At 35.7% G+C, this 26,403-nt stretch overlaps 4 protein-coding genes and 1 pseudogene across 6 annotated transcripts; 2 read left to right on the top strand and 3 right to left on the bottom strand.

Moving 5' to 3' along the window:
- Positions 1 to 705: 705 nt before the first annotated feature.
- LOC142529023 (uncharacterized) lies at positions 706 to 8,836 on the bottom strand. Its single transcript, XM_075634380.1, has 23 exons — positions 8,551 to 8,836; positions 8,276 to 8,355; positions 7,252 to 7,338; positions 7,117 to 7,167; positions 6,907 to 7,024; positions 6,756 to 6,812; positions 6,389 to 6,453; positions 6,205 to 6,288; positions 5,767 to 5,817; positions 5,615 to 5,677; positions 5,474 to 5,520; positions 5,213 to 5,282; positions 5,074 to 5,136; positions 4,707 to 4,796; positions 4,584 to 4,622; positions 3,803 to 3,952; positions 3,646 to 3,723; positions 3,483 to 3,568; positions 2,954 to 3,002; positions 2,791 to 2,871; positions 2,471 to 2,564; positions 2,025 to 2,118; positions 706 to 1,131 (listed from the first exon to the last, which is right to left on the bottom strand). Exons 1-22 carry the CDS (start codon positions 8,666 to 8,668, stop codon positions 2,051 to 2,053), a joined length of 1,689 nt encoding a protein of 562 aa, XP_075490495.1. The 5' UTR covers positions 8,669 to 8,836; the 3' UTR covers positions 706 to 1,131; positions 2,025 to 2,050.
- Positions 8,837 to 10,150: 1,314 nt separating this feature from the next.
- LOC142529716 (uncharacterized) lies at positions 10,151 to 11,662 on the top strand. Its single transcript, XM_075635329.1, has 2 exons — positions 10,151 to 11,358; positions 11,482 to 11,662. Exons 1-2 carry the CDS (start codon positions 10,292 to 10,294, stop codon positions 11,519 to 11,521), a joined length of 1,107 nt encoding a protein of 368 aa, XP_075491444.1. The 5' UTR covers positions 10,151 to 10,291; the 3' UTR covers positions 11,522 to 11,662.
- Positions 11,663 to 14,201: 2,539 nt separating this feature from the next.
- On the bottom strand, positions 14,202 to 17,219 carry LOC142529741 (uncharacterized). Of its 3 annotated transcripts, none has more exons than XM_075635360.1 (6): positions 17,019 to 17,219; positions 16,847 to 16,931; positions 15,996 to 16,113; positions 15,439 to 15,765; positions 15,045 to 15,304; positions 14,202 to 14,693 (listed from the first exon to the last, which is right to left on the bottom strand). In XM_075635360.1, exons 1-6 carry the CDS (start codon positions 17,059 to 17,061, stop codon positions 14,456 to 14,458), a joined length of 1,071 nt encoding a protein of 356 aa, XP_075491475.1. In that variant the 5' UTR covers positions 17,062 to 17,219; the 3' UTR covers positions 14,202 to 14,455. The 3 variants fall into 3 exon arrangements, with proteins under 3 accessions (XP_075491475.1, XP_075491474.1, XP_075491476.1); XM_075635359.1 differs by having other exon boundaries at positions 15,996 to 16,128; positions 17,019 to 17,218; XM_075635361.1 differs by having other exon boundaries at positions 15,996 to 16,110; positions 17,019 to 17,218.
- Positions 17,220 to 18,947: 1,728 nt separating this feature from the next.
- On the bottom strand, positions 18,948 to 20,562 carry LOC142529742 (uncharacterized). Its single transcript, XM_075635362.1, has 3 exons — positions 20,302 to 20,562; positions 20,081 to 20,210; positions 18,948 to 19,869 (listed from the first exon to the last, which is right to left on the bottom strand). The coding sequence occupies exons 1-3, from the start codon at positions 20,432 to 20,434 to the stop codon at positions 19,128 to 19,130; spliced, it is 1,005 nt and encodes a 334-aa protein (XP_075491477.1). The 5' UTR covers positions 20,435 to 20,562; the 3' UTR covers positions 18,948 to 19,127.
- A 1,548-nt stretch (positions 20,563 to 22,110) lies between these two features.
- Positions 22,111 to 26,403, top strand: LOC142529772 (dnaJ protein ERDJ3B-like; annotated as a pseudogene).

Below are 26,403 nucleotides of genomic sequence, written 5' to 3'. Positions count from 1 at the left end.
TTTTTGTTTTTATTTTTGCCCTCACTCGTATTTTCTGTACCGTTGGACCTTCTCATACTATAATCTTACTCTTGGGTCAGTTTGATTGATTGTATTTTTCACTTTATTTCTAGTACAATGATGCCGATGGATCTTTTCTTTGATCATATGACATTAGTAATTGTAATAGAAATATTACAAATTAACATTAATCACTATTAAAATAAGTATGCAAAAACCAGTACGACGGACTCCACAAGCACCTTGATAGAGAGAATTAGTCACGATTAAACGAAATTTGTTGCTTCACATGAACATTTGACGTAACACAAATAATTGTTTAGTGGCTTCAATTTTATTTCTGCAAAAGCCCAATTCTTTTGGCACTGGGTCTTGAGAGGAAGTCATAAAAAAATTATGGCAAAAAATTTGTGTGAGACGATATCACGGATCGTATTTTGTTATACGGATATCTTATTTGGGTCGTCCATGAAAAAATATTATTTTTATGCTAAGTGTATTATTTTTTATGGTGAATATCGGTAGGGTTGACCCATCTCACAGATAAAGATTACGTGAGACCGTCTCACAGGAGATTTACTCAAAAATTATAATATGTTTTTTGTAGTCGTATGACAGAAATAGTTTCAACTCCAGCTAGATAAAGATGTCAAAAGTATCTCTCTTTCATACCAAAAAGGTACATCCAACTATAAACAAGTGATGTAAAGCCAATAAATCTAGGTGCTTCTAAATAATTGTGTACATCTGTTTTATTATTACATATTTCAAAAATAAACTCAAACCAATACCTTCAATGGAAGATGTTATGCGATCATCAAGCAAAACGTATACCAAAAGTCAGGATCACTTGCCGTGTCTATTATCCATGTTTTCAACATTTTTTACTGCGACTGCAATCCGTCTCAAAAGTAACAAAACCTGGCAATATATCTCCACAACTAACAGGTATTGTTAGTAATACAAGAAATGTTTACCCAAACTCGAGCATAATTATCAAACTAATTTCACTCAGAAAATACGACGATTAAAACAGTATAAGATAGCCAACATCATTATGTCACTTCCTCTTGAATCTGCTACAAAAATTCCCATGAGCTCAACCCCGACTCATCGAGTTGGCCTGATTTCCTGCACCCACAAATAGTCGCATCATACACTCAATGAGACTCACACATACACAACCCATATATACATGATTCGCAGAATGATCCCGAACTCGGAGATGATTTCAGACTGCCCAAATAAGATTATGTTCGATGTCCATGTATAAATTTACAAGTCACACAAAATCACATCTTCTTTATCCTCCTGTCGGTCATAAACTTTCTAGAGACAAACAGAGCTGGATATAAGTTTCAACTCTACGGTATTCGTCAAATAGCTCTCTGATTATCACTTATAAGACTCAAACTAAGAAAATTTTCATTTGAGCATGCTTTTATTTCGTGAAAACTGGCACGTTTAAACAACTTTTATTAGTCAAATTAGAAATTCATTCAATATCATTAAAAATAGAGTAATTTCTTAATGTATTTATATATACTTGACAGAAAAGGAAAATCAAATTCTTCTTTAATACCATTTTCAATAAAATGTTATGATTGATAGAGTCGAGCTTTAAATTGGCCAAGCCAATCAAAACCCGAATTTAGCTCATATTTTTGTCAGGCTTAATATTCAAGCCTGAGCTCAATAAGTTCACAATTATATTAGACTTAACCAAATCTTCTTAAGAGTTTGTACGAAAAGAATCATAATTTGGACGACAAAGGATTGCTTCTAGTTAGGCACAAATAATACAATATCCGATGCAAAATGGACACGAGTGTGGATGACTTGGTACTGTAAAAGATCATGAAATCATAATAAATATCAAATTATTCAAATAAATCTCCCAACCTAAATCAAAGAGTTCCAAAGAAAATAAGGATCCATACAAAGACCTGGTAAGTGGAGCCGTAAACTTAGGAAAATAGATGCGTCACCTTACAAATTAAATTCTTCCAATAATAATTACTTACCTCATCTGTGCTGGAAAAGGGTCACTCTACAAGCTTCCATTCTGAGGATTTTCAAGATAAGTTTGCAGCTGTCCAACTGCCGCCATGACAAAACCTATAAAATGTCAATTGCAAGTAGAATATAGTTAGTGTCTGATCAGGCACCTTGGCACATTAAAAAATATATTGGTCAATTCAAGAACTAGACGGAGATAATAATTTTATTTAAAATGTAGGGTAACATATACTCAATATAGGAAGCATAGTGTATTGGTGATCACTTAAACCACCAGAAAAAGTTTTTGAACATCAACTCATGTGTGGGTGAGAGTTGGACTAGATTAATCTCGAGACATTAAACTACGACTATCAAAGTTCCTAAAACAACATAACCAACAACCAGATATTACTTTACATCAGGTTTATTAAACACTTTACAAGACATCGAGTATTGGTCATTGATAAACCTAAGAATACAGCCGAGGGCCTCCCTGGCCTTGACTTGAATTCTGGATGGAACTGAACCCCCACGTAAAATGGATGGTCTGAAAACTCCATAATCTGCAGAAATAAATCGATGGAAAGCAAAATAAAAATTATAAATCCAAGGAAACTTTGATATCAGTGGTGCAAACTAAAGAAAAACAGCAACGGTATTTAGGAAATGATAAACTAGAAATTATAAAAAGTTTGACTCGGAAGTGCTCCATAAATGGAACTAACTAATCCGAACAGCTAAATTGCAAGAGAAAATAATAGAACGATAGGCATTTTGCAAGAAACTGACCTCCATTCGCTTCCCAGTTTCGTCTCTCCCCACGAATTTCAAGCCAGATTCTTCCAAAATATCGACCATCTCTGGATTCACCTGTACCGATCAATATGATAAGTGTTTAAGTAAAATATGTCAGTCAAATAATTTAATTCTCCAAATTTTATCATCAATTAACCTCATATCTGTGCCGATGCCGCTCATCCACATACTCTGAATTATGGTAGCTGGAGGAAAGCAAATACCATTAGAAAGTTTAAAAAAGAATGGTTATACAGCAATCAAAATGTTTCTAAAAGATATGAGCATTCTCTTGAACACTCCAGTAGCTGAGCTTTCCATGTACTGATATCTGAATCAGGAGAATAGAAAGATCAACTTGTATGATCCTCAAGATATAGCAAAATAAAAGCACCACCAACCACCACATAAAGCTTCATCAAACTGATGGACAGGCTTATCTACATTTATAATTATTGTACTATTTAACAATCAAAATCCAAAAGCTCGGTGTCAACTTTGTGCACACAGCAACTCACAGTACTTACAAAAACCATAATACTTTTGTGAGATTGACAGCATTTACGTATTTGTTACCACCAACAATTCAACTAATATTTAATCACTCTGAGCTCGGACTCTTCTAGGCATACATCACAGCTAAAAGGCTACACATTTTAGCAGAGTGATATGGCTTTAGCTCTTACAGCTTCGATGTTATGCAATCTGGAGTTTGGAATAATGTTCTACGGGTACCAAGTCTCATTGTGCTCCCCATGTGTGTTTTTGAACCCTGAAGACAAGTATAGAAGAAAAATGTCATAAATCAATTGAGTGAACATTTATAGAAGAATCTCTTTACAATTTTACCTCTGGCATGAAAATCACCACAGGGTGGGGTGTCTTATCATCAAACTCTTCGCTATCTGCGCTTACTAATCCCAAAACCTGCAAAGATGTATAAGGGCATAGAGGTTTCCATTGTTAACATGTAAAAACCAATATATGGTTTGAGGAACAAACTTACATTTCTCGCTATCTCAATCACAGAAATCTGCAGGCCTAAACAAATCCCAAGATATGGAACTCTATTCTCTCTCGCATATTTGGCAGCCAAGATCATTCCATTCACCCCACGATCTCCAAACCCACCAGGAACCAAGACACATGCAGCATTCTAAAAAATTGGTTGGCTTGGGATTAGAATAATTTGCAAGCAGTTTAAAAACCAAAGACCGTCATGTGAATTATAAAACAAACATTATAGTAAGTGAAAACAAAATAGATGTCATGGCGTATAATACATGGAAAATTTGGTCACAAGATTGAATTTTCACATAGATGAAGTTGCTTTCAAAATTGCATTAGGAATGGGCCTAAATACTTATGGTTCAGAAAATGGCCTCGTTGTGAGCAGCCTGTCTATGGCTCTTTACACAACATATTATCACATATAAAAAATTATAGGATAAGCATAATGATGTAATATGGTGATCAATATTCATGGTGATTAAACCGGTATAAATTATACTCCATTCTACACTATCAGCAGAATCCATAGACCATGGTGATCAAAACAGCTTGCACTATACTCCATAAGGTACTGCAATATCTATAGTAACAGATATACAATTTTGAATTATAGAAATAATAATGCATTCCAGAACAGCTTTAAATAGTCTTCCAAAAAGAAAAAATTATAAAACGGGAAAAATGTGCAGAACAAAATTCACTTCACAGCTTGTAAGTCAGTGCTATAAATGAGAAGCAAAATAAACATATTATTCAAAATAAGAATATGACCATACCCTAAGAGTTCTCCAAGCAGCTGCATAAGCTTCCGGTGACTGTAATGGAAAAAAAAGAGCTGAAAACACAGATTTCAAGCTAAAAATTGAGAATCCTGTCGTGCAACTGTTTGACATCTTTACCGATTCTGCGCTGTCATCCTCAAGATCCGAAGCCGCAATCCAATCAATAGCTGGTCTCAACGAACATGCAATGCAGGCATGGAGAAGGGCCTGAAATAAAGCAAAAGATTTAGTTCTTATCTTAGAAACCAGCCGATTATTCATTATTCAATTCCGGAATATAACATGGAGTATACAAAAAACCATGGGATCTCAAACAAAACTAAACATTTGAACACAGAAAGCCAATGCATATCTTTTACCACTGCATAACAAATAAGTAACCATAAAATACCCCCAAATGTAAGATGATATCCACTGCCACTGATGTGTCGCCATATTAAACATCGGCTGAAAATAGAAACTATAAAAATTTATATCATCTCACCTTAACTACAGATAAATATGAATCTGCCATCCCAACATACTTCCCCACCATTGCAATTCTAACCTGCATATTCAGACATTCATCAGCCAACATAAAAAAGAAATTAGTCAAAATTAGAAATCAGGTGTTTGTTACTAACGGAGTTTGTTAGGTTGTCAAAAATCTCAGCTCGTTTGGTCCATTCTTGTAAATTGGGAAACTTGGAAACACTGAAAAATTACATGTATGTATAGTCAGGAGAACAATGCTGTTACGCAAATAATTTTCAATATTCTACAGATCATAATCATATAAGAGAGAACCCCAAAAAACATGTGCTCAGAGAAATTAAATACTATGATCTAACATAAGTACAGAGAATAAAAATAGAAGATGAAAAAACATTCAAATAAGAACTCACCTTAGCAAGTCCAGATGTTTGAGGATGGCATCATGTGCATTTTGGTTCTAGTAAAAAAGTAAGAACCAGATGTTTAAGAATGAACACCTCAAATAGCCAAGACTAGAATAATACTCATGCCTTGAGACAATGATTACCAACCCGAAGAAGAAGAGGTATGTGCCAAATGTTCGGCACATCATGTATATTGAGAATATTGGCCACCTGGAATGAAATCAAACCGTACGAAAACTATAAGTAGCAGAAAGACGATTAATAAAATTCAAAATACGCATTACAAAATAACTTCTTACAGGGACATGACAAAACTGGGACAGTTTCTGCTTCGTGCTTTCCAACAACGGCTGCAACAGTAAAGATCCCAATTTTAAGTTTTTCACATGCATAACCATGGTAGCTGACCAATATCTAAATGTGTGCAACTTAAAGAGCCATAGAGTTTCAAAATATCCTTATAAAGTTTTATGGGGAAAAAATTGAAGAGCATTGAATAATACATCGGAGAGGTCATAACCAGGAAACAATATCAAAGATTCATGCAAATTAATTTATGTATACACAATTCTACCAGGATAAAAAAGAAAATAGCTTAAACGTTACAGCACAGCTCTATTAAACAAAACTAAAATTACAACTGAAAATAATCACATGAATTAAACGAATCCAACATATAAATCGAGTTCAAAGAAGACAAAATTGCAACCACATGTTGCAGCCCATAAACTACCTACCTGTGCAGAACGACAAGCCAAAAAATGGGGGGTCAAGCCCAATGCTCTCAATTCTCGCACACTGTGCTGAGTGGGCTTTGTTTTCTGCAGATATGCGGATGAATAAGGACTTCGGCTTGCTAAATATAAAACTAAAGAGTAGAGTAAAGCTGTAGCAAATTTACACAAGAGAATAGGGTATTACTTGCTCGCCAACAACGCCAAGAACAGGAATAAGACTAACATGAACCAGACAGAAATTATCTTGTCCTAAAGCCAAAAAAGTAAAAGAGCAACATTAGGGATACAATAACAATGGGAGAAGAAATGTGTTGATGACAAATGAAACACTTCAATTAATCAAAATGACTAAACCACTGAGAGACAATGCAGTTCACTATGACAACGCACCGCTTCTAAGACATCTACAACAGTTTCACAGACAATACAATTTTGCACGAAAGGACAATATATACCACAAAAGAAAAGGAGAGAATGAGAATCTGAGGATGATTCAATTATTATAGGAACTGTGTATCTCACTTTTTTAGCAGCAAATATTGAATCCTTACCGACTGAGAAGAATAACTGTCGCAGAGCTTCAATAAATGGCATTGACTCGATATCACCTGGACAAAAACAATTTTCCTAATGAATGAGGCTCAAAGAGATGTGTCAAGCAAGCCTCGTGGAATGGAGTGTCTTTCATCCAGAAAAATTTACCTACTGTTCCTCCCAATTCTATAACGCAAACATCCGCAGGGCCATCTTTTCCATCCACAGGAATAACAGATACTGATTCGATCCAATTCTTAATTGCATCAGTGATGTGAGGGACTACCTGATTTAAAACAAAAAACCGGACAATAGGTTTCCTTTTTCTTCTCTGCTATCTTACATAAATTAAATAATATCCAGGATTTAAGTCACAACCTGTACAGTCTTTCCAAGATAATCACCTTTCCTCTCCTTTTCAAGGACAGACTGCCAATGGGAAAAACATCACATCTGGCTTAGGGAAGAAACAAAAATCAACACCACCATAAGGTCAAGTATGGTCACAAGTACCTGAAATATCTTTCCTGTTGTAATATTGTTGTCCCTTGTCAGAGTCACATCTAAAAACCGTTCATAATTACCTAAATCCAGATCTACCTATTAAATAATTGTAAAAGAGACTGAGATAACAGCTTTAAAGCTCAAAAAATGCGGAAAAGGTCACAAAACGTCTGTAACATCGCAAAATGTTTGCATAAGCATCAAGAGAACATTCAAGTTTAACAAAGAAACTGAACCTGAACATCACATAATAAAAATAAAAGAACAAAAAATATATCCATAAAATCAAAAAATGGATTGGTCAGTTTTGCACTGTTGGGATAAACTGATAAACAAAGCTTAAAGTGAATAAGAAAGATAGAACCTAATTCCCACGATTGATTGCAGAGAATATTTGTCCATATAATGGAATATTAGAGAGCAATTCTAAACAACGGGATCCTAGAATGCCCTTGCATAAACACAAGCAGGATATAGAAACAAAGTAGTTGTACCAATCGACGGCATGATTCAAACATCTGGCAGTGGAAACAAAATTCAACAGACATTTGTTAAAACTAAAATAATTAAAGATTGGCGAGTAGATATTAAAGCACCAAGCACTTAAATTAAATGAATATTTGAATTCTTGACAGAATATTACGAGGTAAAAAAATTCAAAAAGTAGAAATAAAAATTAATTAATTTTAATAGAATAATTGTTCTGGTGTTCTAAAAAAAGCTGCTTGAATATACGGTTGCACATAAACTACTACAGTGTACAGTTGCTCTTTCTCAAACTTGGTATTAGTTATACACGATTTGATTCACATAAATTTTTTTGAAGTACTTTAATAATATGAATAATAAATTCATAAAGATTAACAATTTTATACATTTGAAAAGCATAGTTGCACATGATAGTTTAGGTGATCGCGGATATTGCAAAACAATCATCTGACATCAAGATCGTTCAAAACAACAAGAATAGCACATGCAAAAACTGTTGCACAGAAACATATCGAGAACAAAAGGGATTGTCCAGGATTGCCACCTCTCCACCGTCATCAAGAACAAAGACCTCGCCGTGCTCAAATGGAGACATTGTACCAGCATCCGTATTTAAATAAGGATCTGCCATAACACAAAACCAAAAAAAAAAAATAAAGCCAGACGATCAAATTTTGTATGTACCCCACTCCAAACAAAAAAAAAACACTTTATAATCGAGGAATGGCTTTTTTCCTATCCGAAATTAAACATATAAAAAGTAGAAACAATCATAAAAAAAACTGTTAATTTACAACAGATAAAGGTTCACTTACGTACCAATTTTAATAGAGGTGACACGAAGGCCACAAGCCTTCAACACAACGCCGATGCTACTGGCGGTGACGCCTTTACCCAGGCCGCTCACCACGCCGCCTGTTACCAGAACATACTTCATTGTATTCACGATTTTTCTTATCTTCGGGTACTTGTTCTGCGGGTGTTCGTGAGCGGGAAGAGAAATTCGTGTGTAATGCACCCACCACTTCCGTTTTTATGGGAAGTCGATGTTTCTTGCTTTCTTCTGCGCTGTCCGTTAAGTCTAAACGGCTAAATCCCTACATTGTTTTTTCCCAATACTCTCATTTAATGGGCTGGTTCTTAACGGGCTTTGTGATTAATGGGTATATCTTCAGGGCTATTGCCATTTCAAACAATCGATAGTTCTTGTATTCGAATCCCATCAAGGGTGAGACCGGGCTTGTCCTGTCTGATTAACTTGACTCTCCAATCTCTCGCATGTGTTGTAATAAATAAAAAAAAAATCTCATTATGGGTTTGTACGATTAGAGTATATGACCAAGAATGCAACGATGAAATACCGTATAAAACAATGAGTATGTTTGTTTGAGACAACTTCATGAATCTATATTTTTTATATCAGTCGATTCGTTTAATATTTACCATGAAAAATAATAATTATAATATAAAAATAATATTTTTTCATAAAAATAATAAGTTTTTATGAGTCAAATCATATTGAAAAAGTTTTTATGTAAATAAAAAAAATATGGACTCGCAAATCTTATACTATGATACAATCATATTTTAAAAGGAAATTTGGGATTTTATAATGAAAATTAATGGCAAACTTTTTAAACAAATAATTACTGACTGACACTTTCCTAAAAAATAGCATACATCACGTGGCAAGGGAACACAGTTATAAAGGCATCCGCATCCGTCGGAATTAATCCATGTTAATAACTCTCCATCTCATAAAAAATGATGGGATCCACGAGCCACATATTCATTACATTAACACTTCCCCATTATTAACACACATCCACATTCATTTAATTTCAACTTTCATTATTTCTGGATCCCACTGTCCACTTACTCATTTTTTTTTATTTTTAATATTTCAATATCTTTCTAATATTTTTAAAATTTTACAACAAATATTACTAAAAATAAATAGTATTATTATTTTAAAAATAACTTAATTCCAATATTCATTAAAATATTATTAAGAAATGAAAAAAAAGTTGGACTCTTTTGTTTAAAATATTATTCAACACAATCTCTTTAAAAAAAACACAAAATACAAAGAAAACGAATTACGATAATCGAATATAGTCGTTGGTGCATAATTTTGCCGCTTGAATATAGCCGTTGGTGATAATTAGCGACGGTTTTTCAAAAACCGTCGCACAAAGCGACGGGTGTTAAAAAACCGTCGCAAATAGCGACCTTTTTTAAAAAAAAAACAGACGCTTTTCACTTTGCGACGATTTACGAAAAACCGTCGCAAAGTTGCGATGGTTTATGAAAAACCGTCGCAAATTTCGAAATAACGTCGTTCATTCTGATAAATTTCTTGGCTGTCATATCAGTCAAGATTATTAATTCTTGCGTCCACGTTGGTTCGTTGGCTTTGCCCTAAGCATAAACAAGAGCAGTAAAAGGCAGACGACCTCCTCGGTCTGAGAGCTCTGCGCGACTGCGTACAATAATTGCAACGCACTCCTTCCTTCGCCTATTTCCTTCTCCTACTCACTCCTCAAATCTCTCTCCAATAATGCAGACTTCTACAGGCATTCCCTCCGCCGCGGAGCCGCCGCGACTCAGTGAGGATATTGACAGCGCTTGCTCTACCCCTTTTGTCAGCGCACCTTCTAGTCCAGGAAATGGTTCCTTCGGCTACTTCTTCAGTGCTCCGGCTAGCCCTATGCATTTCCTTCTGTCCACTGAGAAAACTAAAGCCTTGTCGTCTGGTTATGAGCCGGTTTTCATGTCTTCTGATCCGGATTCTTTCGAGTTTGAGTTTTCTTCGAGGCTTTCTCCGAATGGGTCCGGGGGAAACGGGTCGATGATTTCAGCGGATGAGCTGTTCTGCAATGGTCAGATCCGACCCATCACATTGTCGTCTCACTTGCTGATGTCGCAGGAAATGGTTGTCCCGTTCGCAGATCTGGACAGTAAGTATGGTGAAGAAACGACGACTGTACGAGGCAGGGATCTGAGGATGCGCGGCGGAAAGCACTCGCATCACCGCAAAGCCAGATCCATGTCGCCTTTACGAAAGACACCATGCGTGTGGCCTGGTTTGAACACCAAGCCCCCACGTCAAGATCAGAATGGAAATGAAAGAGAAGAACCCTCGACAGAAACCACGCCGTCATGCTCTGCATCCTCGTCGCGTTCATCATCATCCGGCAGAAACTCGAAGAAGTGGATGTTTTTGAAGGATTTTCTACATAGGAGCAAAAGCGAGGGAAGAGAGAACAACAAGGAGAGATTCTGGTCCGCGATATCATTCTCCGCGGCGAAGGATCGGAAGATACCGCCGTCTTCCCCAGCGTTATCTCCCTCCTCCTCCCGCGATGAGAAAAAAGGCGAAAGCGAGTTGAAGAAAGGAAGAAAAGTCCCAGCTGCCGTGAAACCCACCAACGGCGTGTGGAAGCGGCGGGTCCCCCCGTCGGCCCACGAGCTGCACTACACAGCAAACCGAGCTCAGGCGGAGGAGCTGAAGAAAAGGACGTTTCTGCCTTACAGACAGGGTCTTCTTGGCTGCCTCGGGCTCAGTTCCAAGAGCTACGGCGCTTTTAGTGGCTTCGCTAGAAATCTGAACCCCATTTCTTCCAGGTGATGCAACGCTAATCCAGATCAAAGCATAAACTATGTATAATTTCGTTTCTGAATTTTGTTAATTTCGTTGAATTAATCAATTAAATAAAGTACATGGTCTCGAGATTCTGTATGTTTCAGAAGCTTCGTCTCCAGAGAGATCGATCACCTCACTCGGTGACTGATTGTCGACGAATTTGGCTTGCTGCTGCTCATGTTTTGGCTTCTTGAAGATGTCTGTAATTTTTTTTTATTACATACTCAGATTTGTGTAAAAATATGTATGTAACTCTGATGGAATGGAAGATTTTAATGTTGTTTCCTTGCTGCTGTGCGTGAACTCTGGCACGTCCAAGTACATATTTATTTTTTAGTTTATTTTAATCACTTAAACTAATAATTGACAAATTGATATATCACAATAATTGACAAACAACTGGATATCTTTTGAGACGATCTCACGGATTTTTTACTGTTAGATGGGTCAATCTTATCGATATTTACAATAAAAAGTAATATTTTTAGCATAAAATATAATATTTTTTTATGAATGATTCAAATAAGATATCTGTTTCACAAAATATGAGATGCGCTCACACAAATTTTTGTTTTGACAAAATATATCACAGTAATTGACAAACTAAGTAGTTTATTTTTAATTACTTACAGTAAATAATTGACACATAGATATCACAATAAATGTTGTTATACTCATTTAAGTATTATTTAAAATGATATAAATATTTTTTTTAATAATATTTAAATAGTAAATATATTTATTATATTATATCAATTATTTTCATATTAATTTATATTTTAATTTAATAACAAATCTTGAAATTAATATCAATACTGGATATTTTAAAACAAAAATAAAACAAAAAGTTGCGAATTTTACACATTATAGGCACGTGAGAACAAAATTACCCTCTCTTTCTCCAAGACATGCCTTCATTAAATCTTTCGAAATTTATCACAATTTCATACTTTAAAACCTCGCACTTTCATGTAATAATGATTGAAATCACAATAGGATTGAACTGGGCGAGACCAAATGAATCAGAAAATTCTTATATTAATTTTCTCAAAAACTTTGTTTTGATTCAATTAAATTGTCACTTGCGTTTTACTCTACATGCCTTCTTCAATGGAATCAAATCATGCCAAAGTCTTCCTCATTCCTAGGATGCCTGAAAAGGATCAACAACAATGGGAAGATGCCTGAAATGGATTTATTCGATGTTATCCTTCGACCTAAAATTCATCTAATAACCGTAAGAAGTCATATGTATTTTTTATTTGACAAAAACTTGTGTGAGACGTTCTCACGGATCGTATTTTGTGAGACAGATCTCTTATTTTGGTCATCCAAGAAAAAATATTAATCTTTATGCTAAAAATATTGCTTTTTATTATTAATATCGTTATGGTTGACTCGTCTCACAGATAAAGATTCGCGAAACCGTGTCACAAGACACATACTTTTTGGATGTATGAGATTTGATCGAACTTTAATATCACCCCCAAAGATAACACGAAACTATGCCTTGAAACATGGAAAGACCAGCATCATGGTTTGTTGCTCGTGAGGTTTACAAGATCCACAGGTTGGATCCTAGTCACACACCATCAGCAAACCATTTCATCAACAAATGATTAGCTTGTGAGTATCGTTGTCTCAATGATTATTGTGATCATTAACAACTTAAAGGTCAAAAAGAAAAAAAGGAACTCTTTTTGTCCATAACAGGATTTGATGTTTGATTATTGACTAATTCTGCTGCTGCATCCAACAAGAACTGACCAAAGTTTTGCCCATTTTCTGACATGAATATATCTTTCTCACTGTCTGGGCAATTCCAGTTACACTCACACCATAAAAATTTTGGGAGAGTAGATGTGGAAATCTCACTAAATCTTATAATTATTTTCCTACAAGATCTCACTGGCCCCCAAATCCCACCCTATTAAGTTTTATTATATCATGGGGTGTGGTGTGGTATGTATGAAGTGCAAATTTTGGTAGTGAGTTAATTAGATAGGGAGACCAATGTGTTCAGATGCTCACATGGGAAAGATTATTGAATAGATTGGTATCTTTTACAATTGGATTGGTACATCTCGACCCCACGCCGGTACCTGTAAAAAGCAGGCAAGTGTCGTCCTTTTTGGACGTTCTTTATTTCCGAAATATCCACCCCTTTTTCCTTTTTCTAAATATCTATATATTAGTAGAGAAAATATTAATTATAATAAAGAAATAAATATTTAAATAGAGTTTTTCTTTTTACATTTGGGATTTTTCTCAATTTAATTGGGTTTTTTTTTTCATTGTACCATTTTTTATTCAGCTTTTTAACATCTCGCGAGGATTGTATAATAAATGAACTTTGGTGAGGCGTTAAAATAGGACCGATGACTGAATGAGATAGGCCTAAACTTGGCCAGCTCACTCTTACAAAAATTAGGCTACACCTAACTTACATCTGCTTGAATATTTAGTCTGAATAAAAAATGAGTGACTCAAATAAAATATTAATATCACAAAATTGATAGGTAAGATCGTTTCATATAAGTTTTTATGCAATTAAAATATACGACCTTGGTATTCAACTGAATTAGTTTATGTCAAACCAATTCAACGAAGATATGTTCGAATGAAGGTTTTTTAGTCCGAAAGTAATTTTATACTCATTAGATGGTTAATATCCCTTGTCATGAAATTGAAACTTGGATTTTATTCTTCTTTTTGAAATATTGCCTTTGTATGTGAATAATTTTATGTAGTGGCATCAAGTACGTCTTTGTTAGCAGGTAGCCGGAACCAAATCCAGAGACAGGATAATTTCATGAGACGAGAATGAACAGAATAAATGTGAACCTTATCGGACTGAACTCAGGCCATAAGCATTAAAACATCTCTACCAAGACACCTCCCTTGATATGGAGTATATATGTATTTAAAAAACATATATTAAAAAAAAAAACGAATCTAGAAAGGGGGTTGGTCACCTTTCACAAAAGAAACCGGCAGTCATTCTTAGCTCAATGTGTTGAATTCTAAGTCATGCAATACTCAACAGAATGCTGTTACATAGACCGGCAACAGAGAAAATTAAGAGGACTCTGCATTAGCATCTGATGGGGGAGCCTGTTCTTGAATGTGAAGTATACTGAAGAGCAGGGTCTCTAAATCCTCCAAGTTAATTTTGTCCATCATATTTTGTCTTCTCATTCCAGATATTTGATCAGAAATCTGTGACTCCAATTTGCATCTGCCTCCCTCATCCGAAGAGTTGCTTCTTAGGATATCAGCTGACCAGCCACAATCATCGAGTATGGTACTGTTTAACCTAACACCAAAAATGAATACCTGTTAAGTTCACGCTTTTCAAATTTTGATCCCAAACCATGTGCGCGCAAGGAAGCTGAAATTGGGTAAAACATATTTTCTTAAAAAAAATCAACCCATGTATGCAACTGGTGGTACTTGGACCCAACGTTTTGTTGTTGGAAACCAACTGCTCCGCCACTAGACTACATATAAAGCATTGTGATTTCACTTTATTAAGCATTCTCTTTCCAAACAGCGATCAAACATGTGAAATGCAACCTTTTTAAGCTAGTGACAATTTATTATCACTGATAAAGCTTGCAACAATAAATGCTGCTAAATTCCATATCTTGAGGTAGAGAATTCTCACCTCTCAAGTATGTTTACATGAATTTTGTCACTCCTCACGGTAAAGAATGCATCTACAGAATCCTTGCTCACCCTTGCAAACCCCACGAATTCACCAACAGATTTACATATGCGGTGTATATCATGATCAGAAGTGTTTTGGCTTATGTTCTTGATTCTAACAGCAAGTACATACACGGTATCAAGAGGATGAACTGGAAATTCTTGACTTCCCACTGAAATTTTGCCAGCCAAAATTGCTTGCCCGCTGGAGTCCGCACTCTTAAAAACAAAGGGATGAGACACTTAAGACATACAACCCTTGAGCTGAAGAGAAACATGATAGAAGTGGAGACAAGCTTATGCCATAACAAAATACAACAGTAAGGACGAGAAAGAAAAACAACAATAATTACCTCGAATTTGATATGACAACACTTTAAACCATTGGAACCATTCACAAACAAAGCACCCGTGACCTTTCCAAATACTGAAATGGCCTCTACGAGCTCATAAAGACCAACTGTAGAGCATATGTTCTTGATGGCTATGGAGCGTGAACTTTCCATGTCAGATATTTCGCTAGATTCATCAGGCCATATAGAAGCATCACTATTCTCACCAAGCTTGGGACGAGAAGTTGGAGAAGCTCTGAAGGGTGCCGAAACAGCGGCCTTTGACTTTGGCCTGTTATCTGAAGAATTGGACCGGCTAGCCAATCCTTTTCTAAAGGGATCAGGTTTCTGTGGACATAAAGAACAACAAACATACAGTGATTTTGAAGAGTATAAAATTTTCATCAGCATCTCTAGATAAAGAACAGTGAGAAATCACGATGAGAATTCAAAACATTTACCTAAACTAGGAGCATTTACAGAATAATGCCAAATTTGAACAAAATGGTCACGAAAAATCACAATGAGAATTCAAAACATTTACTGGAAAAATCAATGAAGAAGTTGGAAGTGCATACCAGAAAATATTCAGGTTTCTCTGTAACCAATCTTATTTGCTTGGCAGGGCAGTCAGATGTTTCGGGGCCCAATTCCAAGAAGGAGTCATCCTCAATCACAGAAGAGTATGCTGCCCTACTTGAGGTTTTAAATCTTTTCAGTGATCAAGATAAGAACTTTAATTAATAAACAACAAATGGCTAAAGTTGCATGCATTGTTTAAAATATTTCACATACGCCGCACATCCAAAAATTCTTTGAATCTGATTTTTCTAGGAATCTCCTACGACCAAGCTATTTCAATTTCATGTAATTATCCAAAGTTTCAGTGCAGTTCAAAGAATAGAGACTTTGCAGCAATTTGGACTCATCAAACCCAATATACATTAGTTACACTAGGCTGTGGCGGAGAGATCATAATAACAAACATGTATTTGTGGCATGACAAAAAGCTTCTGAACAAACCAAATCAAAATCGATTTTGGATAACCTGGAAAACTTCTCGTCGACAAATTTCTAAAGATAGATCACAACAATCACCAGTGAGACTCGAAATATAATCTAAACCACATCTCTTCGGCATGATTTAAACCCATAGCACACCATGTGACATTTACACGGCATGAAAATTTGGAAATCAACATATTTCTAAAAAGAAATGTTAGCCAACAAAACCAATACAGAGGCAAGAGTAAACAAATACATAAACTTCACTTCATCTTCCTCATCGGGATGTAATGTGTGTGTGATTGAAAATTACCGGTACTGATCACCAAATATCACGCTAATGGCACGAAATAAATAACAATAAATTTTTTAAAAAATTATTGCAGTCGCCACGTAAAAATTCACCTATTTTATTCATATTTACCTGCAGATAATTTGGGGATGGTGGAGTCCAAAAAGAGCCACAATCGATCTTGATGAATTTGAAGTACAAATTATGTGCGATACAGCTGAATCATTCGAGTTAGAAGCTTTAAAAACCCGCAAAAAGAAGAAAATGATATGGTTCGGTGAGCACAGAATATTTAAGGTCTTACCAGCAGATAACGGAGAAATGGATGCTGCCAGTTTCGATTTCATTATCGATTTCTGCTACGTGCTAGAATGCGTCAACCAGGAGTCTCACGCCGTCGTACGTCCAGACAACGCGCCGCTCGCGTGGTCGGGCCTCTTGGTGGTTTTCGAATAGCTCAATAGTACATGAACGGACACAGGCGCCAATGAATTGGGCCGTGAATGACCGAACAAATTCGACCTAATTTTGGATGGGAGGCCCAAGCATCTTACTGGGATAAAAGTATTTAGTTTCGGTCTTATTGGGCTCCGAAGTCTCTGATCCAGTCGTACCAGCAATGCCGCAGCCGGTGAATAAATTTCAATATTGAAAAAGACCTCATCGATATTGTCCAGCAAACAAAACTATATGATTTATTCAGTTTTAAATTGTTCCACGTTTTTAACTAGAGATGGCAGTTTCCCGGCGGGGCTGTAACTAAAGATGGAAATTTTTCCTGTGAGGTTGAAAAACCCGAAATGGAACGGGTTTGAGGATTTGAAAAATTCCCGAAGCAAATTGGGGACTATGGAGGAAAATTTAATCCGAATCCGACGAAGAATCTGATACTCGGCCCAAAACAGGCCCATTAACATCCCTATCTAGATCGTGTATGAGAATGTTATCCACATCCTCAAACATACCCTTGGACCTTGATAAAAATATCATTACCACTAATAATTATAACGATTTTTCTTAATAATTAACAAAAAAAATCAAATTCATAACATTCAAATCTCGTTTATGATCCAACTCATAATCTCATGTTAATTGCGTGGTTTCAATTTTTTGTTTATTAAATTTATGAATTACAAAAATTTGTATTGTTTAAGTAATATTAGTATTTATATATGTAATTGGATTGTTGTATCAATATTCTTTAAGTATTTGAAGACTTTTTTTTTTCCGTTAATTCAACTTATATTTGAAGCATATATGAGGATAATGATTTAATTCACTTCAGGTCAGAGATAATGATGTTAAATCTGACCTACCTCGTTATCATTTTTAGATTATTTGAAGCGAAGATGGGGACTATGATAAAGATTTAATGTCAGCGAAGTCGAAATGAGAATTTTCAGGTCTAATTGATAGAACCGAGTATGGGGTCCAATGCGGACTTAATCCCCATGGGAATTAAATGGGGAATCCCCGATTAGAAAAAAACTGAGATTGGGGGTGGGGATGCCTCACCCCATTGTCATCCCTATTTGAAACTAGGTTTGTGAATTAAACTGTATAGCACGAATATTTTTAAGCTTATGATCGAGCTCAATTTGGGGTTCAAAAATTTATTTTTTTAGCTTATTTTAGATCGAATTAACTCTCAATCCTTAGCTCGACTTGAAATATATGAGAATGTTTATGAATTATTCAAACTATTGCATAAAAATAAAAGTTCAATTGGCTCCAAATATATCGTATTATATATAAAAAATATATAAAATTCACGAGCTCGTGAACTCGCCAAATTTCGCCAAAGGCTCACGAAATATTGGGTTGAGCTAAAAGGGATGAAAACACGATTTTCCGACATATCATATTATATATATATATAGGTCAAAAGATGTCGTTTTTACCAATTAATTTTCAATTAAATGGGGAGGCGGCCACCAATGCGAAGTAATTGCCCACGTTCCAACCGGGACTTCCCGATTCATCTAATGTTTCATTGCATTTATTTAAATAGTTGTGGCTCTCTTTTTAGAATTAAATGCGAAAGCATCAAAACACGTACATTTCCCTTTCAATATTTGCAGACAAAAGGGATGTAAAGTTACGTTGTTTGGGCGAATGTTTCTCTCAGACAAAATCGTTTTCCCCCACTAACATGTATGGAGGCAAACATTGATATTGAATAATAATTGTATAAACAAAGTACCGAATGAGAAATTATTGCATCAGATTGAATACGATGACTTGACAAAGCTTAGAAATACATATAGCCAGCGAAAAACAAAGGCGCGTTTGCTTTTCAGATCCTTGTATTAGCAAAACTTGGCTCTTATGATACCGACAAAACCTGACATTTGGATCCCACGTACATATAAATGAACTACATGATCAAGGATATACTGAATTACGTTAATAATTATTGGGATAAAATCCATGCTCCCATGTCATCATGACTGTTCACCCTAAGCCGTGGCGACGACGTGTTCGGTTCTTGTCCCCATTTTTCATTTCCCCAGTCCCAGTCCAAATCCAAATCCAAATCCCAGCCAACTCCGCTACTGTAATTTACCGGAGAACCCACGTCGTGCCAATTTTCTCCACCATTAATCTCCAAAGATCTTGGATTAATACTATTCCCAGACATATTTACTGACTTATCACCGTCGGGACATTCCCTGTTGTCCTTTTCCATCTTCGCTTCTCCCATGGTCGGCAAGATCCCATCAGCATCAGTCCAAAAGTCATCTAGGGACAGAATCTGGCTGTCCATTCCCAATCCTAGCTCGCATACTCCCAGCTCCGTTAATGGATCTTCCCATGGCGTCAAACTATCCATCGAAGCATTCCCGTTTTCACCTTTGTTTGCTTCCCAGGAAATGGTGCTGCATGATTCCTCTTTGTGTAATGGAGTCGGGGTTCTGCATGGTTTTGAGTTACCCGAGTTATGATTTTTAGGGGGTTTTGTCTTCTTTACGGATGATCCGGTGGTCGCGGTTCGCTTTCCTGCAGCCTTGGCTGCTGCGGCTATTGCCGGCGGCGGGACAAAGTTGGGGTTCGGTTTCCGGTAACTGTCTATTCTTCTACCTAAATGAGAGTTCCAGTAGTTCTTTATCTCATTGTCGGTTCGACCTGGCAACAACCCAGCTATAACAGACCACCTAACAAATTAAAATCTTTCCGTTGGTTAATCTTTCAAACTGCGTATTAAAAAAATTGGGAAAATACAATTTAGTTTATTACATCTCAAAGATTGATCCTTTCATTCAAATATCGATCTCATAACATGTCGTTTGATGTTTCGTGATAAAAGAAGTTTCATATAAATGTACATTTTACTTTCTTTCTTCAAAGTCATGGAAAAACACAGACCTATTTCCCATGGATGCATGAAGATTGATGATGATCTCATCTTCTTCTGCTGAAAATTTGCCTCTTTTCAGATTGGATCTCAAATAATTCATCCATCGCAGCCTGCAACTCTTCCCACACCGAAGTAAACCTTCATAATATACGAGATCACATATAAGCTCGATCGGGTTCGAATCTTGTGAAAATATAAAAAAAATAAAGATGGAATAAAAAATGATCACCCGCATTCTTGGGCAATGACTTCCACGATCCTTCTCCGTTGACTAAAATATAATTTTTAAGCTTTTCATCTTCTTCTGCGGTCCATCTTCCTCTTCTCAAACCCACTTTCTCACAGCACGGAGATCTCCCCATATTTCCAGAACCACGTACCACCAAACTAGCTAATTAGACACACACAGACGTACGTGTGTGTCAGTGTGTGTGTGTATACATAGACATATATGGCGATGTGATTATTTTATATTCCGTAGATGCGTGAGTTGTCGTGTATAGTCGAGCTAGGATTATATTTAATTTTGAAACAATTATATCAAAATATATGAAGTGAAAAGGCTGGATATGTGCATATATAATGCGTGTCAGCGATCATATTTATTGCAGATTTTTTTATTTCATTAATTAAAAGCGAGATCATTAGCTAGGCTGGAGTTTGTGCGGCTGCCGAGTCTGCCACGACGGCTGTGTTGCACTTTACCCGACGTGGCTGCTGTACCGTCGGTCGCCGCCTGACGGGGCGACAATCTCCCACGTTCAACACCACTTTTCTTAATGGTAATAATGAATAATATAGAGTTAAATTTTCTTTGTAGATATTGCGAGCAGTTTATCAACCACGATTAGTGTAAAAATATATTCAAAAAAAATATATTTATGAATTTAAGCAAAACTGATATTAAATTTGATTGTTTATTATAATTTTCTAAACAAACACGATATTAAAACTAAATGATGAAATTTGGAAAAATAAAATCTCAACATAATTATATATATACAAATCAATAAAAAATTACAAAACATTGAAATTATAATAAAAGTAGACGAGAAATAATAGAAATTGTGAAATACGCTAGAATTTTGAACGACGATATGAAAAAGTTTGAACTACGTAGGGGTGTCAATTCGGGTGGATAAGGTGGGTTGGGTCGGGAGGAGCAACAATACTATTCAAAAATTGCTCAACCTGATCCCAACCCGAACTCAATCCAATCCGAAAACTCTCAACTCGAACCTGAACCCGATCAACCCGTATAACCTGATTTTGAATTTTTTATAATTTTTTTTAAAAAATTAAATAAAATTTAAAAAACACTAATATTTTAATTTAAATACATAATAATAAAATCTCTCTAACATGTATGATTTAAATTTTGAAAATCTAATTGCAGAAAAATAAAGTATATTTATTAAATCAAATAAACAATTAATTAAAAAATAAAAATGTTTAAAATAAATAAAAAATTATGAAAATTTACGATATAAATATACAATAAATATTTTTTCAAACATACAATATATTAAAATATAGACAATATTTATTAGTTATAAATTTTAAATTTTTTTAAAAAAAATTTTCGGGTCAACCCGATCCCAACCCAACCCGATCATTTTTTTCGGGTCAGCTATCGGGTCCAATCCGATCTGACCCGAACCCGAAAACCTCAAACCCAAACCTAATTTTTTTCGGGTTGAATCGTGTCGGGTTGATGGGTCGTGCCTGATTTTGACACCTACAGTTTGCAAGAGTTATGCTATATGTGTCGTGTTTATGGAATTAATTAAACTAATTCAATTACAATATATCGGAACATAAAATTAATTATATTTTCACCGTATATTGATTGAAATTGAAAATTACATTTCTTCACATAGATATTTGGGTTAAAATTGGGTGGGCCGTTCTCGGGAAGAATATAAAGCCCATATTTCCAGTGCAAGTCCACTTTTCTTTTCTATTCTTTTCTTTTCTTTTTCTTTTTAAATTTAATCATTGAAAGGACGAAGACTTTTATCCATGTGGCGAGTTGTAATTGGTTCAAACGAGTTGATGCGCACTCTGATTGGTCGGTTTCCTCACGACCACGCTTGCATGAGTTCGTCAATCCATGAAAACTCCCAAAGTTTAATTTTGAATTTGTCTGGCGGCCAATCTGAAACCCTAATCTAGTTTGGGTGATAGTTTTAATGTTTCTGCCGGAACAAAATGGCGCATCGGAGATCAAAATTGTTGCTCCTTTCGTGCTTATTATCGTATTTTCTGATTGTCTGTGCTGGGTAAGTGTTGATATTATACGGTTTTCTTTTCTTCTTCTTTTTTTTGTTGGAATGAGTTAATTTGAATCTTTATATGATTTTTGTTTTCAACAGGAAGAGTTATTACGATATTCTTCAAGTGCCCAGAGGTGCCTCAGATGATCAAATAAAGCGTGCTTATAGAAAGCTGGCATTGAAGTATCACCCAGATAAAAATCCGGGAAATGAAGAGGCAAATAAGAAATTTGCAGAAATCAATAATGGTTGTTATCCATTTCCCTGACAATTCGTTGTTTTTTGCTTAGTTTTTAGCTTAAATAAAAATTTTATTAGAGTTGGTGTAACGGTCATTAAGTTTTGATTGGTTTAAGTGGTTTGATTTTGTAGCTTATGAAGTGCTATCTGATGGAGAAAAGAGAGATATATATGATAAATACGGTGAAGACGGTCTCAAACAACATGCTGCTGGTGGGGGCAGAGGAGGGATGAATATTCAAGATATTTTTAGCTCGTAAGTTGCTTCATCGTGTTCGGTTTATTATTGTTTATAACACATTATTGCTGTCGCTTGGATATATTTTGATTATTCAGCTGCAAATTCATCCATTCGTTCATTTTGCTTTAGTAGATGATGATTGCAGGTGCTGTGATCTTAACTGGGGTATGCTTGGTATTCTCTGTATCTATCTATTGGTTGAAACCTTTGGAAAGTAAATTAGAGGTTTTGTGGTGCAAGAAGTAATGTAGATGAATTTTTTGCATTTGAGTTATGGCTTTATGTCTAACCCGAGTAACTTTTATCTTCTACTTGAGAAATTCGCCGTTATACTGCCGACCTATGTACCCTTCAAATTCGGAAATTGGAAGCTGTTTGACGTTCTATCTTTTTTCTGTTTCATTTCTTGGGGATAATTGCTTGTCTATCTGTTCTGTTACTCTAATCATAAATCGTACTGAACTCAAATTTCATCTCGGGGAGAGAAACTCTCCCGGAAATTAGAATTCATTGCAAGAAAGCTCAAACATGTGTCATGACTTCACTCTATCCACTTATGGTGGCAATTATTGGAATTTGAGATCTTAATTTTAAAAAATTTGCCTTGCTTTAATTTCTCTGAGGCAGCAACTGCAGTGCTGTCTGTGTTCAGTAAAGTTTTTCTAATTAATTTGAATTGTCACCAGTACGAATGACTACTTGTGAATTACCATGGAGAATATTCCCCAACTGGTGATTAGGTTGCCTGATCTTTTCTTTTCGTAATTTTTATTATATCTCACGAATGTTTTCCGGAATATGGTGGCCTTTGTTATTGGTTAACTAACTCAAAACTTTGAGTATCTATACATCCTTGCTGACAAGGCAATGTTTTCAGTTTTTTTGGTGGAGGTCTGTGCAAGAGGAAGAGAAAATACTGAAAGGAGATGATGTGATAGTTGAGTTGGATGCTTCTCTTGAGGATCTGTATATGGGGGGTACTATGAAGGTACTTAATCTTGATATAGTTGGCAAGAAACAATCATGTTTAAATTTGATTTCTTTGCTCAAAATACTTCATTCATTATATTCCTGTAAAGTGCAAAATATTAAATATTTTTTATATTAACAAAGTTGATGCTTTCCATCATCATGTTATTTTTAGCTGAACTATTTAATTACAATTATACATTATCACAGAGGTTTACCTGTCCCCGGGAGAAACATGGTCCATAACCTCCAATTGTATCTTTCTTCTTCCATTTCGACCACAAACTTGGGTAATTTGAAATGTGGCTAAATTTGTCCAGAAATGTGATATTTCAGTATCAAACTGCAGATCACTAATAATGAACCAAACAGGGAGTAATGATTCGCGGAGTTATTATATTATATCTTATAAATTTATTAAATGTGTGAAATTGAAATATGACTTGATTCAACTCGCGGAAAAAAGAAACCCCACTAACAAGAAAAAGTGTTTCTCTCAACTCCCTCCCCAAATCACTGGCTAACCAAATAAAACTACAACAGCATGAACTTCCCTATACTGCCTCTTACAGAATTTATTCCCCTTGTCTCCCTTCGTGTAATGCCCCTCTACTCCCTTTTTTAGACTCTTCTCTCGTGAACAATATTAATGGGTGGTTTTCCAACTATGGAGCCTTGTTCTGCGGCTCACTATTCTGGCCCAAATCACTTGGTGTGATAAAAGTACCATCATAACATTGTTTTGGTTCGCTGATGTGTTCATGCTGAAATTTGTCAGGTTTGGAGGGTGAAAAATGTACTAAAACCAGCCTCAGGGAAGCGACAATGCAACTGTAGAAATGAGGTTTATCACAAGCAAATTGGTCCAGGGATGTTTCAGCAAATGACGGAGCAGGCATGTCATTTCCTTATCAGAAACATCATTAAGTAACATCCGATTCCTCTTTTTTTCCTTCTGTTGTGTAAATCATCCAACTAAGTGGTTTTATTGGTTTCCAGGTCTGTGAACTGTGTCCTAATGTAAAATTTGAAAGGGAGAGTGATTTTATTACCGTGGATATCGAGAAAGGAATGCAGGATGGACAGGTGAGTTTTTTCTCTTTGATTTTATATTTCTGTCGCATGCCTTGCATCAGCGAAAGATTATTCGTGTCTTGATGTGTATATGGAACAGCCTTGCCCCATCGTTGCATTGCAACCGGTCTCTTGTGCCTTGCTGCCACTGTGCAGCAGGCAACTCTACTTCAGAGAGCTATAGCCTATATTATTACGTACCTTGTAAATGCTTTATAGAGCATATAATTGAGTTTTCTGCTTAATACCAAGGGGGCTAATAACCAAATTTTTTCCATTTGCCTTTGGAATATCCTATGCATATGTTGATTATTCGGGAATAAATTTTAGAGTTCTTCAAAAAATTTCATCATGATGATATTTTGTAATCAACATGTCATTGTAACTATGCAATAAATAAATGTTTCTATAAAATATTCTAATGTATAATGCACCTCATCTTAATTGCATTAATTTTATTGGGTTTCAGAAAAGAGCTCACACCAATTTATCTTACAGGAGGTATTATTTTACGAGGACGGTGAACCAAAAGTTGATGGAGAAGCTGGAGATTTGAAGGTTTGATTTCTATCATTGGTGTTTATGATGTGGTGACAGAAATAGAACACTTTCAACTTACTTTGTGCAGATCTATTAAGCATTCTCTTTCTTGATCGGGTTTTAATGTTTTGGGCAGTTTCGCATCCATGCAGCGCCTCATGATCGTTTCAGAAGGGAAGGCAATGATCTGCACACAACTATCACTGTTACTCTGGTACGGTTGTTCGGACCATTTTGATCTCGCACCCTCTTCGAATCACCAACTCTCATTGTGTTCAGGATCATTTGATCAGATGATTCTGGTTATAGGATGCTGTTTTGTTGGAGCCAATTGTGCACCGGTCACATTTTTTAATTTTACCTCTACATTTCTCAGGTGCAAGCACTTGTTGGTTTTGAGAAGACCATCAAACACCTCGACGAGCATTTGGTAGACATTAGCTTCAAGGTTAGTGTTGGCTATACTTTGTAGTTTGCATTAATTTTCATATATTATATTTTATCTCCGTTGAGTCCCCTTTTATTTTATCAAATAACAAGTGAAAGATGAAAATTTTTGTGGCTTCATCAGGGTATCACTAATCCTAAGGAAGTGAGGAAGTTTAAAGGCGAAGGAATGCCATTACATTTTAGTAAAAAGAAGGGTGATTTATATGTCAAGTTTGAAGTTCTTTTTCCCACTTCGTTGACTGAAGCCCAAAGGACAAAGATAAAGGAAACTCTTGGTTAGGAAATAGAAATTATATTGTCACGATATGTAGATGTAACAACCCTCATGAGTTTTTGTACACCATGTTCACTCCCTCGCAAGTTTGTTCAAATGGTAGGAGCGTCTTCGAAACAACTGTTGCGAATGAGCACCCGCTTGGTCTTGCCTTAAACCTTATATTCTGAGATTCATTCCACTGTAAGGGAACTGTTTTTGGCAAAAAGATGCTTGTGCCAGTAACTACTAATTTGTGAAGCTGTTGCAATTTTACAGATTCGAGTA

The sequence above is a fragment of the Primulina tabacum genome, chromosome 16, assembly GCF_025594145.1.
Source record: "Primulina tabacum isolate GXHZ01 chromosome 16, ASM2559414v2, whole genome shotgun sequence".
Taxonomy (NCBI): Eukaryota; Viridiplantae; Streptophyta; class Magnoliopsida; order Lamiales; family Gesneriaceae; genus Primulina; species Primulina tabacum.
The sequence above is the reverse complement of the archived record's forward strand: the minus strand, read 5'-3'. Positions and strand labels throughout refer to the sequence as shown.